The 16409-nt window shown below is 37.1% G+C and overlaps 1 protein-coding gene across 10 annotated transcripts in view; it reads left to right on the forward strand.

Moving 5' to 3' along the window:
- The window catches only part of LOC136424382 (regulating synaptic membrane exocytosis protein 2-like), a 170350-nt gene continuing 153941 nt past the window's right edge, over positions 1–16409 (forward strand). For all 10 annotated transcript variants that reach the window (XM_066412957.1, XM_066412951.1, XM_066412952.1 and 7 more), the window contains exon 1: positions 1–443. In XM_066412957.1, the coding sequence (XP_066269054.1) occupies positions 247–443 (197 nt within the window). In that variant the 5' untranslated portion in view covers positions 1–246. The remainder of the gene's footprint in view (positions 444–16409) is intronic.

Raw genomic sequence — 16409 nt, forward strand, 5'->3', positions numbered from 1 at the left:
AACGTACTGTCCCCTAATGTTGCAATTGATTGCTGTGAAAACCAGCGGTCTCCGTCGCTATTTCTGCGCATCTGTAGACTCTCTAGCAGGGGCGCACGCCCGTTTGTACCCCCCTCCCGACCCCCTGCGGTATCCTGAGATGCTACCACAACCATGAAGGGACACAGGACAAGAGCAGGACGATTATTAGCAGCTTTACGCGACCAAGAAGGAGTTTAAAACGGCCCCGCTGGCGGAGAAACATAGATGAAGGCAGGGCAGAGCACGGGGATGCGGCGAGCCAGTTTGCCCGTCACCCCCGGGGTGTCGTCCTTGGGGGGTGGGGGAGGTGGTGTCTGTCCCGAGCCTGATCTCTCGCACCTCACCGACGAGGAGAGGAAGATTATTGAAGAGGTTATGGCGAGAGCGAAGGCTGAGGAAGAGAAGGAGCAAGCTGTGATCAGGTATGTTCACCCCTCCACCCTTTATTACAAGATGACGTTCGTAGACAAATCTATACAAAACACACGTTTTATATTCCACCATTATCCACATCAATAATTTTTCTTGTCTTTCTGATGTTCTAACATATTGTTCTCTAGGAATATTGCGCGAAAATGTATCTATTTCTGTCCTATAATCAAGAAAAGGTGTGAAACCATCACTCACTTAGCAGGTTGTTGTGGAGGCCTTTTTTTTCAAAACACACCCCAAATATCGCGATCTCCTTATTAGGGATTTTTCCTAGCAAGCCGTGGGGATATTTTAGCCTGAGAAATAGGTAAGGTGTCTCTTAGATGTGGTTTTGATGCTGAAATAAATTTTAGACGATCGATTTGAGGTGTATTTTGGATGTGTGTCCATCGAAGCTGAACGGATAGACAGGTGGTACAGTTTACCTTCAGACAGGGCCGGCAACTCGACCCCATCCCCCCACCACAACAATCATACTTCAGCCGCCCGCTATTTTTATTAGAGCACTTTAAAGGCCCTTAGCGTCCGTGTTGTCCCTAGTTAGTCTGAGCTGTGAGGGAAGGGGAGAGAAACCGGTCTTGTAGCGGCACAGATGTGGCCTAGCCCGGGCGGCCGCCATGTTGGAAATACCTTCCACAGCTATGGCCGCATTCGATCGCGAAAAACGTGAAAATACAAACATTTCAACCCTTAAAAAACACCAATTTCTCATTGTATTACCTTCACCCACCCCCCTACACGACTTCTGGGCATTCGAAATGTTGACGTAATTTGAGATAGAAACATGAGCCGCGCCTGAAAAGTGAGAGCGGAAAGTGAGAGTGGTTTTCCCTTTCTAGCACCTCCAGGGGGCCCAAGATGGCGGCGGGTTTTCCTCATCAGTACGTTCTCGCACGGAAATATTATTGATCCGCTGTTCAGGCTGGACCGTACACAATCTCCCTCTTCTGTTCTAGCCTAAAATATCCCCGTATACACCCCACCATTGCACCGTATATCCCCCGTATCTGTGTGTATACGACGCACAGGTGTACCGTTATACGGGTTTGTGTATGATAGTATTTGCTGTATATGCAGGATAGGTGGGTGGGGCGGGTATGGAAGGGAGGGGGGCGATCTTAGGTTATACCTTCACATGCTACCTTACAAATTTTCATCCAGTTTTTTATTCTTTTTAAAATTTATGTTTTAGTAGCAAGATTTAGATGTTAGGGTTACATAATTTTATAGTAGCAAAGACTGAAAGAGATCATAGATTATAAAGGAATTCAGGTACTGTATTAAAAATGCATACTGATCAAGCTGATATTGTATTTGTTACATAATCCTTTTCTCTTTTTTATATGTGAAAAAATATTATATCTGGATTGCCACAAAACTTTTTTGGGGGGCCATTTTAAAGAGAGATGTTCGGGGAAATATTTTCAATGGATACATACTAGGTTAGACAGCCAGGTATATACTCATTTGTGTGATTGCAATCAAGGAAAGAATGGTGTCTTTAGAGTAAATTAACATTTACTAATGAGTTACCTGAAATAAATGAGCTATAGAAGTCAATTTCTTACACTGGGAGAGATAAAACATCATAGATAATTCCTTTCAATTCATATGAAGTGAATGAAAATAGGGTGTGGCATATAGCAAAAATGAGCATAATTCTTTAATTATAGACCTAATCTCATTGAAACGATTGGCAACAAAGGCTTAATCAATATGGACTAGATTGTTTTCTTCATCTGTTTTTTCCTCCTTTGTTCTATGATATAAATGATGATGGTGGTGGTATAGGGGAACTGATATCCCCCCCTCCCCACACTACTGTATAATACAGTGTATCAGTATATTATCATTTGGTCAACTGTAAATGGTACATTACTTCTACTTGTAAGTACCATAGGGTAGAATTTGCTAAGTTGTCTCATTGAAAAAAAAGAGAAGATTTTTCTTTATCAGGACATTTTTAATGAAAGCAGAAAGCAGTGCTACATTTCTTTAAAAGTGTGATTGAAAATTAAAGATTACTTGGACAAAGTACTACTGTGAGCATGGCTTTTAGGTATTATGATATAAGTGCAGCTTTCTTGACAGTTTTTAGATACATTTTCACTGTGCCCATATATTTAGATGGTTTCATATAACAGTTTCTGAAACAGGTAATTCAATAATTTGGGCTCCATGTATTTGAGATATTTTCTATCAACAATAGATATTCGTATTCGCTTATGGACCAGATATTCTGTTACTGGCAAGGCTCTGTTTTGTTAGCTCAAATAGAACTGACAAGATGGCAAGAAAATCTGCAACATTTTTAACCTTCTCCCTGCTGCCTAACTCTGTAACCAATAGAGAATGGGGTGCCAAATGGCTACTTCAGTGTGCTAAAGGTTAACGTATGAAGATGAAAGATAAAAGTCAAGTCAATGATCCGACACTCATACATAGATTGATGATTATGTTTGTCCATAGTATTCAATGAAGACCGTAACTTCTCCAGTTGCCATAGACTGGAATAAGTTAAAACTCTATAAAAAGGACAATCTGTTTCTATTCGCATGAGATTAAACCGTTAGACACGTACAATATAGGTAGCACGTCTACCTGTACATTTATATATGATATATCATTATTACCACTCATCATGTGAATATACCGACATGTACCAATGGGAATATCATATATACAATACTGGTAGGATAGTCAAAACCACCTGTTAAGTGTTACATTGAGATACTATTAAGGTATTTTATAACATTACATATTGATGTACAGTCAAACCTGTACAAGTGATCACCTCTATAAAAGGACCACCTGACCATTGTGACCATTTTTTATGGTCCCTTTAGATAATTTTTCCCATTGACACAAGCTTTAAGAACCCTGTCTATAGTGACCACCTGTCCACACAGACCAGATTTTATCAAGACAAGAGTGGTCTTCTTGGGCAGGTTTGACTGTTCATATACTTCATCAATCTTTTAAGTTATGGATAGCTTTATAAAACTTTCAGTGCAATATTAGTCCTTTTTGTTTCATTGTAACTTAAACCTACATTAACATAGAATTTAGCATAAGATACATGTATTGTCAGACAGAAGCTATTCTGATGTACAAAGATACTTAGCTAGCTAAAGTTTCTACCGTTTCTGAAGTATGAATATTGTGTGGAGTTTTAGAATGGACATTTGATCATGATAGGTATCTAGGGCACAGTCATCAAAATCAGCTGTTCTTCTTTTCTATTGTGTGGTCTAGTATCTAGTCCCTATATGGAGCATTAAATGACTGACCCAAATTTTCTAGAGGTGCCCTTCAAGCCTATTAAGTCTGTATAGTGGATGGTATTATCGAGTAAGACTCAAGATAAATCTACATGTCCATTTTGAAATTATGGTACTTTGATTGATCATAGTTCATATGCCATGGCTGTCAATAGAACAATACATGTAGGTCTCCTTACATGAAAAGGTATGTAAATGAATGGTTTATCATACATTAAGTAATACACTAAAAAAATGTCTAACCATATGTTGAATGTTGGCAGACTATTTCATTGACAGTAACAAAGGTATTCGTTTGAAACTGGTTACGGTCATTATTCTAATCAGATATGTTTGTGTTTGCTTTTTTGACAGCCACGTATTATTTGTAAATCGATTTTGGCAAAAGTACACATGCATAGATATTTATCAAATAAAAAGTGAAGGGCACGTAAGAAAACAAGTCCGATATCTGATAAGCTACTGTTGTTTCTTTGCTGGTTTGTTTACATAAGATGAAATGAATTGAATAGATAGGTCCCTCAGGTAGGACGTTAAATGGAGGTCCCGTGTTTGAGGAGAGCCACACCTCGAGCACGTTAAAGAACCCATCGCACTTATCGAAAAGAGTAGGGGTCCTTCCCGGTGTGAGTGGTTCAAAACCTACAGTCATATGGCCGCACATGGAGCAATTGTCGTATTGAAGTCACCTGAGTTAGCGCCGAATGGCTGCCGCTCCAGACCCTTGCGATTTAGCCCCGTCAATTGTGCGCTCCTCGTAATTCAGCCCCTGGCTGCGAAGAGGGAGTAGTTGGCGTACCCAATAATGATTTAAAAAAAAATGAATTCCTACAACTTGTAAAAGGGGTTTTTGTTTCTTGGTACACACAATAAGGTAAAGTGTCCAAACCTCAGACTGAGGATGAAGCATAATGCTATTCCCATGTACACAACGTGGCTGCTACCAACTGATCTGAGTTTTGGTCAATTTTTTCAATTTGGTTTGAAAATCAGGTATTTTTGTGTCATCTTTGCTGTTGTAAAACAGCCACTGCGATTGTTCCAAAGATTTTTGTGCAATTTTGAATTCTGTTACAGTGCAAAAGTTTATACCACGTAACAACATTTAAACTGTATTTATATAAAGTAAATGTTGTAAAGCTATGATACAGTTTAATGGTAAAAATAGATTTCCATCTTGATATCCAGATTGGATGCAGACATCCCCTAATTATGGCATAGAAAATGGTAATTGATAAAGGCAATAAACGAATAGAAATTGACATATCAGTTGTACAACATGTCGAAAACCTATGATACAGGTTAAATGGTAAGATAGACTTCCATCTTGCAATTGGTAGCCAGTGTTGGCACAGAGGCCACATACATCTCCTAATTCAGGTATAAAAATGGTAATTAGTAAAGACAATAAACGACTAACCACATTATTGTTCTTTATTGGTGACAATAGGCAGTCCGTATTTCAGGGATAGAAAATGCTAATTAGGAAAAAACAATTAAACAATAGAATAAAGATTTTTAGTTGTGTATTAGTGACAATAGGCAGTTCCTATTTCAGGTGTAGAAAATGGTCATTAGTACAAGCAGTAAATGGACAAAAAAGGCACATTTTAATTATGTATTAGTGACAATAGGCAGTCCCTCCCATTTTGATCCCTAATGCTATTTCGCAAAAACAGCACCCATCCCCTCCCCTGGAAATTAGTTCTGTTCCATCCATCACTTCGTTAATTAAGAGGCAGATGAGAAAACCAGATTGACAAATACCGTATGCTGATATTGGGTGTGGCTCTGTCCTTGCTGTTGGCTTTCATTGTTTGCGAGATTCTTTTTTTATCACTTTGTTAGAAAATTTGAGAGATGGAAATGTCCACCACAAACCTGTAATTTGTAGAAAAAATGTGAGATCACTGAAAAGAATTAACTTGTTACTTGTAACTTCCAATTCTACCAATATTTTTTGTATTGCTAAATGTTATAAGATTTGATGGCTAGAAAAAAGCCTCTGCTACCTTTGATTTGTAGAAAATTGAGATTACTGAAAAGAATTAGCAACTTGTAACTTTGAAGTCTGTAGATATTTGGATTTGGGAATTGGATATTTATTGCAAGAAACAGTATTTTTAGCCCAGGATTTTCATGCAAAGACTTTAAAGCATCAGACCTCTTTGATATATCATATATATGATATCAAATTCACAAAAAGCTTTGTTACTCAAATATGATTTTAAAAAAAGGAACAGAAAGAAAAGCAAATACCTTTATCCTCATTTTGATGTCAGACATGCATATTTTTAAGTAACCAAAACGCACATTCTTTTATATATGTCAAAGTGACAAAAAGCTTCTTTGCTCAAATATGATCTGAAAGACAGAAGAGAAAAAAAAGCATTTTGACTTTGTATTGCTATCTTTATCCTCATTTTGATGTCAGACATGCAAATTTTTAGATGACCACAACACACATTCTATTCATGTAAAACTTAAAAGAAGACTGTCCTGACCGACATACAAAAAGTGAATGTCGCTACAGCTAAGTAATCTTTCCTTGAGCACTGCCCTTCCTTTTTATATCCCCATATGGTATATACTATAATGTCAATAGCTTTATTCTTAGTGGCTATTTATATGCTACTGTTGTTTTTCCATATAGTTGTGCAAAGGTTATGTTTATACAGTGTGCTTTTTAGAGCTAGGCATCTATGTATTAAGGCAAGGAAAAAATAGAACAAGAGCTTTTTTGGGTACCATGTTTTCTTATGAATGTGATAATGTATATTGGTCCATGGCTCCTGTTACATGTTATGTAACCTATACGTACTAAAAGCTAATGAAAATGTAAAATAGATATTGCAAAGTTGTGTTTCAAACAGTACTGTCAAGTCATTGAAAATACAGTCAAACCTGCCCAAGGCGACCACCCAGCGGACCGAGCAAAAACGGTCGCGATGGACAGGTGGTCGCCATGAAGAGGATTCCACTCACATATTTACAGGTCGAGGTTTTCAATACAGTACGTAAATGGATGGAAATTTATGTGAATTTTGACAACATGACCCCCACCAGGTTCAGTTCTCAGTCATACACAAAAGTAACGTGTTTTAGAAAGGTCAGTGGTACGCCAAATCCGGGCCGCGCCAAATCCAAGATGGTGTCGGGACCAAGGAACAATATTTCTCGCCCGATGTTTTGTCCGCCGCGAAGTCATTTTTCTGCGGAATTTAGTAAGACACAGACGGATTTTTGTTGAAAATACAAGAAATAGATAGTAGTTTCTGCGAAATCTGACTTTTTGACGCCATGCACTACGTATTCGTTTTGAAAATTGAGTTTAAACCAAACTGAGTTTGCGGTAAACTATAAGATTACGATAGGCACAACAACATCACAAACATTTGTCTTTACAAATGTTTATAGGGGGAACGTTTTATTAAACACTTCATGGAGGAATCGATGCTATAACATTACTATTCCATATATTTTTGTCCTTATTTTTGTCCTTCAAAGTCTTGAAAACATTTCTGTGAAATCCGACAGCAAAATGATTCGATGTTACCACACGCTTGAAAATTAGGCGGCCGCCAAGGGCAGGGATTGTGCTCTGTGCGGTCCCAATTCGTGGCGGTCGCGGTCGCGTTGGACGGGTGGTCGCCTTGGGCAGGCGGCTTAATGCTTGTGCCAATGGGGAAAATTTTCGGGACCGAGAAAAAGCGGTCGCCATGGCCAGGTGGTCGCGTTGAAAAGGTGGTCGCCTAGGCAGGTTTGACTGTACTGAAAAATTTGTCTTTCGATTCGGGTTGAAAAATCTATTATTTGGCTACAATGTGTACATGTATGTATCTACCAATTTGTCAATAAACCAATTATGTGTCATTTTTTCTCTCTCTCTAGAATTTGAGGCTATTCTGTTTGAAACTCAAATTAACATGTAACTACCGGTAGATGTAATTATTACAATAATATTTTATCAATACAAAAAGATGAGAAATGTGTACTTTTCAGCGGCACTTTCACTCGAAAGCCCTACACATCAACCTGTAGTGTCAAATGTCATGTGAAAAAGCACACTTTTCAATATCACACCATTCGTTCATGCTATATATAGAGAATTTACCATTAAAATGTAGTCTTAGAATTTAGATTTATTTAGTACTATAGGTACTATTCTACCAAATATATTTTTCGAGTTCTTACATGTAAGTGACCGAGAGATTTTTGACAGGTAGCTATTAGTGATAGTTGTCAGTGTATGCAGGCATGTATTATTAATATAGCAATTTATCATCATATATGATAGTCTATGAATTCACACCTGTACATATACTGCCAGGGAGGATGATATATATAGAATACAATACGGTGTATTACGTATCACCTAAGGTAGCAGCCTGACTCGCGGGAGGGCCGGGACCGAGGGTGATGCGGAATACACCGTGTTGCATTTCATTTATGTCATACCCTCCCGGGAAAACACACATTTCAATGCAAAATGCGCCAGAAGTTGAGAAAATTTGGTGTCTTCAAACAAAATACAATTCTAATGTCCAAATCTGGTATTTGGATTTTGGACAGCGCAAGTAAATTATGTTAGAATGATTTTATGGAAGCCATGTGATACTAGTAGAAGCCCGTGTGACAACCCAAAATATCACACAGTCCAGAACACCCATATTGAACCATATCAATATGCTGGTATGAAGAACTGTATGTAATAAGAAGTTTATGGTTTTTAAGTCGGCTTTTGCAGAAAATATGCCATCAGAACAATCTCAGAAGTATCTAAAAATGAAATCTTACTGATCGATGTATAACTATGCTGTTACAAGTGAGAATATACCTGCCTACATAAAATAGATTTCATGAAGTGCACAGCCCCCCTCCCCATAGTCTGATTTAACATGAAACGTTTACACTTTCGGATTTAACTTTTCATTTTCATTATAAAACATGTCATCTACATGCTCCTGATGTCATATTTCTACAAGGAATTGGTATGTGACGTACCTTGTATTGTAATTAATTATCTTGCAGCAATGTCTAGTACACATCACACTATTTGTTGATTCAACAAAATATAACTCCTGACATTTAAAGAAGCTTTAAGGTTTGTATCCACAATATTCTTATCATTATATTTACAATAGGATCTCCGGATTATAAAAAAGACAGTAAATAGAACTGTTTGTTTTCATAGAAACACAGTTCATGAAAAGAATACGCAAACTGTTCATCAGAAAGGGTTATATCAACAACTTGAAAGCAATGCATATGTATATATCAATACACCTGTACCACTATTGTTTTGTTAGTCTTTAATTCAAAGTATACAAGTATCAAAAATGTCTAATTCTGAAAAAGGAAAAATCAAGTTTGAGTTGATAGCATTACCTGACTACATGTTGGTATATTCTTTTTCTAATCAGCAGAAAAAACATCTTTTTTTTTCATTGTTGTTCTTTTACTGTTAATTTTTCTTGTTTAATATCACTTTCCGATCCATAATCTTCACATATCCTCATCCTTCATAGAATTTAGGCAGAATTTGTTTGAAGGTGGTTTTAGAAGACAACATACTGTACAAGACTATGAAGGTCTTCCTTTATTTGACTGGCACAGATGTTTTGAAAACAACTACTCAGGTGCTTTTGTTAAAGTAAACAAATAGAAAACCTGCTCATTCAGTGGTGGAGAGATAATTAAAAGTGCAAGGCTATGGAGATCTCTGTCGGCTTGACATGTTTGGAACACAACAAGCTAGAGGTGCTTTCAGGTATTGCAAAATAAACAAACAGGTAACTTGTTTATTCAGGGGTTAGTAACAACAAACTTTAAGGTCGGGTTGTCCTGAAAACAGAGCGGACGCTCGGATTAGATTACGAGTTTAACAAGTCCGCTGCTTGCGCCCGTTGTTCGCTACGACATTCGCCACTCTGCTAACAAGTTTCGAGAACAAAAACGAACAAGAGGTCACGTCGTGGTCAGAGATCGCTAGCGTGATGCATTCGTGGCTTTGTTGTCATAACCTAGCAACGTAAACAAAGGGCTGGAAGAGACTGGGGCCAAATTTGGTCCGCAAATTATTCTATTGTCTGCGTGCTGGAGTGGTTGTAGTGTCTGCTTGCCGTTGGGTTGTAAAACACTTCAACTTTGTACACATTTGGTAGCATCTCCACAGAGCAAAGTGTGGCAGTTTTACAATTTATGTTAGTACCATTACAATTATTGATAAGAAAGAAAGAATTCCTTTAGTGCCCATGATGATGATCGATCTGGCATGGTACATAAGGTACCCAGGTTTTGATCCACTCACACCGAAAAGTACCTCTACTCTTTTAGACAAGTGTGGTGGGTTCTTTTAGGTGCTTGAGGTGTGTCTGTCTTCAAACACAGGACCTCCATTTAACGTCCTATCCCAGGGATGTCCCTAACCGAAACTAGGTATTCATTTTCACCTGAGTGAAGGGAGGATATTCTATGTGAAGTGCCTTTCCCAAGGGCACAACGTCGGAGCATGTCAGGGGATTCAAACCCTGGACCTCTGGGTTCTGAGCCAAACTCCCTACCATTAGGCCACCTGACACCAAAAGTGTTGTGAAACTGAAACATGCTTTTTCCAGATTTGGCAAAAAAAGAGTTTTTGTCCGTAATTATTGGAAACATTGGCACCTTAAGTTTTTGCTGCACTAATGTTTCACTATGATTTATGTAGAGTATTTATAACCATTAGAATGTGCTTTTGATAAGGTGTGTGCATGACGGTATTACAAAAGTAATACAAACAGTATGGATTATGATTCCATTCATGGTCTAATAATAGAAATGAAAGTCTGAATAGCTTCCAAAGCAATCTTGATTGATAAAAGATTGTCATGAGAATGTGTTTTCAAGGTCTACTCTTACTAAAAATGAATTGATACCACTTGGTTGATATTTCACAAAGGCGTTAGTACGGATTAAAATGACTCAGAGTCGTGAGTTCAAATGATCCACAGGGCAATGGCCTATAGGCCACAACAATTTTATTTGTTGTTTCTCAGCATTATACATTATGTTTCACTGTTGAATCCTTTATATATAAATTATATTTACTAATTAGTTCAAGGCAGTCCATTTGAATTTCGTAGAAAAAGTTTTTTCAACATGGCAACCGTTTAATTTTAAGTTACATGTATTGAAGACATTGAATATTCTCCTTTCTTGGAAATGACTTTAGAATGTAAATGTTATGTTATTTTCATCATCATCATCATCAGCCTTGGAAGGTTATGCCGCTATATTCCGACGTCTATGTTCGGACACCCCTATATTCCAACGCCCCTATATGTTCCAACATCCCCTAACCCTAACATAGGAGTGTTGGAACATAGGGGCAGGTATATTCATGTACATGTACCTTAAAAACCAGCCTTGCTCTTAGAGTTAGAGACTTGCATATCCAATTTTAATCAGTCTTAACCAAGAGACTACCTTGGTATAGCCCATGTAGGTGAAACTGCTGTGCACATGCTGTAATTATCCCAGTTTCTGAATGATTTCACCTCATCAAATATTTAGTGCCATGCCACTATGTCGTAGCCGCATAAAATCCTGTCGGGTCAAAGGTCGGAAGCAGATTCCATCGCGTAGAATTTGACATACTGTAAATACAAAATGGAGGTGAATTTGGAATTGTACTTTTTTGGTGCTGCTGTTATACAATGTAGTTGCATATTTGTCTTCATTTGAGACAATAATATTTTTCCATTTGAATTGTTCATTTTAGTGCAATCCTAATATTAGTTTGTGACTAGAAAGGATGGCTGTTCATTATGTAACTCTCATGAATATATATTCCTAACAGACTCAGTAAATTAATCTAGTAATTCGCCAGCCCATACAAAAAAATATGATATTTTTCTGAATATCCTTAATAAAATGTTTATTCAGGAACTGACACATACAGAAATTAAAACAGCATTGCAGCGGAAAAGAATATTAACAAAGAAGAATACGAAAAAAGAAGAATACAAAGAAAGAAGGTTTTTTTCTACTACTGTTTTCCTGCTGCACAGCTGTATAATTGATATCAATATCAGTCTAATTTTCAGACACATCACACCAGCCCTTACAGATAAGCCCCAGGTGGACCCAGCCCTGGAATCCGACAGCGTTTCATTTGATTATGACGATATCAGCGTCTCCGTCCAGAACGATAGATTCCGTCCCAGCCCTAGTTGTTGTAAATCCGTTCACGTCATAATGTATATGTAGTTGTACAATTTTGTTGAAGTTGATTCAGAAAAAGTGCAGTTTTCATGCAGATAGATTCTGTCCCAGCTCTTGTTGTTTTTAAATCCGTTCACGATGTGATGTAGAAATGTAGGTTAATTTTGTTGAAGTTGATATGAAGCTGTTTTGAAGCTGTTATTTGGAAAATTTCAGTTTAGTTTCCGTCCAAGCTTTGGTTGTTGTAAAATACATTCATGGCATGATGTAGTTGTACAATTTGGTTTAAGTAGACACATAGAAGAAGAATGATTTTTGGATGGTGGCGTTCATTTCAAAGTGTTTCAAATAGATTCAGTTCTATAGTTCTGATTGTTAATAGTTTTACAATTTTCTTGAAATAACAGAATACAAACCTTTCACTTAAGACTAAGAAATTGTTTCATCCATGTATTTACCTGATTCATATGAAAAGTGTCCTGATGGAAGTTCTATTGTTTCTGATAGCAAAGTATCCCTCTAGTCAATCATAACTAGATTAAAATCTTTATTGTTTACGATAGTCAATATGAACCTAGTTAATATCTATGAAGAAAGTCAGAGTGCCTAGACAATATTCTTTAATTGACAAGTATCAATCAATATGTTAATCAATCTTTTGTTTATCTCTAATACAATAAAGCTGCTTTAACAAAGTTAGGCACTAAATAACTGACCAAGAAGAATCTGATTGTTGGGAAATTTTGATTGAAAAAAATCAGCATCAGAAAAATGTTTCAGAGCTAAAGAAGGAAGCAGGCGATTTGAATATCATATACATAGTTATGATATGAAAAAAATGGTACCAACATTTTAGCATTTCTCTGATAGCTAAATGAATTTGTTTGGATGAAATGTTTTTGATAAAGATTTGTACAACATAGAGTCTATGCATTTTGAATACATTGGTTCTGAAAATTAACAGGTATCTTTGTTTGATCCTATATCTTGAAAAAATGGCTTGTGTGTTATAACTACTGTAAAGTCTGGCTATTTTGCATGTGGTAGCTTCTTACATGGTCATACAATGTAAGATGATATTCAGGTACTGTATAGAAAATGAGCAGGAGACATGATGAAATTATCATTTGCCTTATTTCTTATAAAATGTCTACCTTAGCAGTCTGATGGTTAAGTGATTCTTTGAGTCCGGCAAGCGCTCGATAAGGACATGAAATTAGGATTGGGGATAATTTTGACCAATTCTCAGGTCTTGTTGGTCATTTGATATCATGGAATCATTATGTTTTATGTCTTATAAAATGGTTACCTTAGCAGTCTGATGGTTAAGTGATTCTTTGAGTCAGGCAAGCGCTCGATAAGGACATGAAATTTTTAGGATTGGGGATAATTTTGGCCAATTCTGTATGGGCACCTGCCCCCTGGACCCTCAGGCCTTGTCGGTCATTACTCATTCATGGACGCTTGCTTAGGAGGGGCCACCAGAAACTCAGGGCTGGCACTAGTCTGGGAATTCAAGTAATTTTGAGGAGAGATTGTAATGTGATACATTTGTTTTATTTCACTATTCTCAATTTGTATAATTTGAATTATAAGTGATGGGGTTAGATTTAGACATTGTGATTCAGGTTCAAGAATTAAGATTACTAACCTCACATAACAGCCACCGTTTTAGTCTTGATCAGGGCTGGCCTTGGTAGTCCATACATCCTCAAAATTATGATTCAAATTCTGTAGAAATGGCACTGTCCTCTAACTATAGGGTCACACATGTACAATTATTTTGTCGTTTGATTTTCATTGAGGCTTTGACAGAACTGACTGTAGACAAAGATTTGCTACAACCTTTTCCGTTATAAGAGAGCTGAATTTTATATGACGTGCCCACGACTGTCTTTAAGAATGCCCTTAATTTTTTGCCATAAAGCTGTATTACATATGTGATGGCAATAACTGAATAACTGTCAATATATCTTTTTACCGGTATAGATCAGGGCTGTCCCACTCATTGTTTGGGAGCCCATGTTGTTAATTTTGGCTGTTAAATCTGTCATCTTAACCTTTAGCACACCAAAGTAGCTGTTTGACACCCAAAATTCCCTATTGGTTACAGAGTTAGCAGCAGTTAAAAGTTTAAGAAAATACATTTTCATCAAATTGAAGTTCAGATTTCTTGGACAAATGAGTTGCAATTTATGTCTTTCCCAACAAGAAAATTTCCGCCCTCGGGACGGGTCCTTGAGACAGCCCTGGTAGAGATTAAAGAGTATCCACCTTTATTTGTATGTCATAAAGCTGTTGTATTACATATTTGAACCTCCTTGATATAACTGAATAACTGTCAGGGCATCTTTTTACTGGAACAGAATCTGATGAAAGAGTAGCCATGCACAATGCCTGTCTATATATCAGTACGTGCCACTATCAAAATGCTGAATGCCAGTCTGTAACAATACTGTCTCCTCTGCACAGTAAACGCAATACGTCATCATTTCATGTAGCAGCCAGACAATGGCGTATCAAGGTAATAGCTTACAGGTAAAGAAAGGAAAGTGGGTCATCTCAGTTTAAATGCAAACCATTGGCGATGAACATTCATCGAGTGTCACGATACTACTGGAAAGGGTTGCAGTCTTTAGGATGGGACGTTAAGCTATTCACTGTGCTTGTTGATGAGAGCTAGTGGAGTTTCTGTATTTGGTGGAATTGGCAGGTGGTTGAATTTGACATCAAGTATGTTGTTGAATTTACCATGTTGTGTTATTGACTGTTTCAAATTTTTATCCATATGCTTGAGTAACTATTTTTGTCGTATGATGTGTTATGAGTGCTGAGAGTTTTGCATATGATCTGGTCAGCAAATCCTCTCAAAATGCAGAAAATGCCATTTTAGAGGGTTTGAAATTTGGCCCTGGATCCCCCTACAAATCGGATGTCCCAAAAATTCTTCACAAGAAACCCTGAAGCAAAATCCTGGCTATGAGCATGGACGTCCCTATGTGAAAGTAACCTGCTGTGAACATACCAGCCATACTTGCGAGATAAGGCCCATTTAGATAAAGGTCCACTTCAAACTGTGCTGTGTGCACTTCCAGCAGAAAACTGCAATATCACAGGAACGGTGGACACTTTATCTCCTATGTACACATCTAGCAAGCAGATAATTACGTCCAAGGGATCTGTTATATAACAGATATGAAGGCTTTTATGATACCGAGGGAAGGAGAGATATTTATAACAAGATATGGTACAATTTGGTATGTCTGTGTTGTGTTTGTGAAGCAATTTTTTTATTGTATCGTAAAAGAATTTGACTTTGGGCACAGTGGTGAAGGCAGTTGTGTTTCTCTTCTTGTAAACACATTGTTCTTATCATTACAATGATAAATGCAACAAAGAAAATGTTTCCCTAAAAGAATTTTAGTGATTGTTGAGTAATTTTCTTCTCATATCGTACAAGAATTTGACTTGGGTCTCAGTGGTGAAGGCAGTTGTGTTTGTCTCCTAGTATTTAGACATTGTTCTTATCATTACAATGATAAATGCAACAAAGAAAATGTTTTCCTAAAAGAATTACCAAAATGTTTGTGACATATGATAGATTTATAACTTGCTTGTCATTGTTGTTTTAAAGGATGAATGTTATCGACTTTATATGGTAAACAGGACGTTGGTAAAAGTGTACGTCCGAAAGGTTATTCACCCTATGAATCTTTTATGGATTTTTTCTGATTTTTAAAGCCCTGACTTTGGAATGGTGAGAATTTATGGGAAGGTTTACTAGAAATGATTGTCATGCTGTGTAGGAGTTATGAAGAAATGTGTCGAAGGATATTTTGTGGCTTCAATTGTACATGTAAAGCACATTAGCTTCAGAAATCTATGGAGGAGGTCACAAATAAGTTAAGGTCTAGTTTTTTTAAACAAGATTATAAGCGATAATTAATAATGAAGCTCAAATGAATAAACTTGAAGTGTACTTTTCTTATGGTTTATTATTAGACTTATAGGTGCGTAGAAGTTATTTCTTATGCCTTTTCATATTCATGCTTCTCTTTTTGTTCTATTTCATGTGTTTCCAGAAGAATTTCCTACTTTTAATGATCCCATGTATTTCTTTTTCTTTTTATAGAAGCTATATATTGACACAACAAAAAGTACAATGGCTTTTGCCTGGTCAACTATAGCTACGAAATAGAAATACAAAATAAATATATAATATTCTACTTACTAAACAATATGGGTTAACATTTGTGACTCTCTAACAATATAGGCTAACATACTTGAATCTCTGACAATGGAAAAGATGTCTACCATTACACCACATTGTGTATGAGAGTGTATCAGGTGGTACTGACAGGGCCACTAGGTCAAAGGTCAACAGGTGGCATGCTTGCGAACAAAGTCTGCATCCTGTTATGCCCTTGATAACAACACAGGACCTGCGTAGTTGATGACGTCGTTAAGTAC

The sequence above is a fragment of the Branchiostoma lanceolatum genome, chromosome 18, assembly GCF_035083965.1.
Source record: "Branchiostoma lanceolatum isolate klBraLanc5 chromosome 18, klBraLanc5.hap2, whole genome shotgun sequence".
NCBI lineage: Eukaryota > Metazoa > Chordata > Leptocardii > Amphioxiformes > Branchiostomatidae > Branchiostoma > Branchiostoma lanceolatum.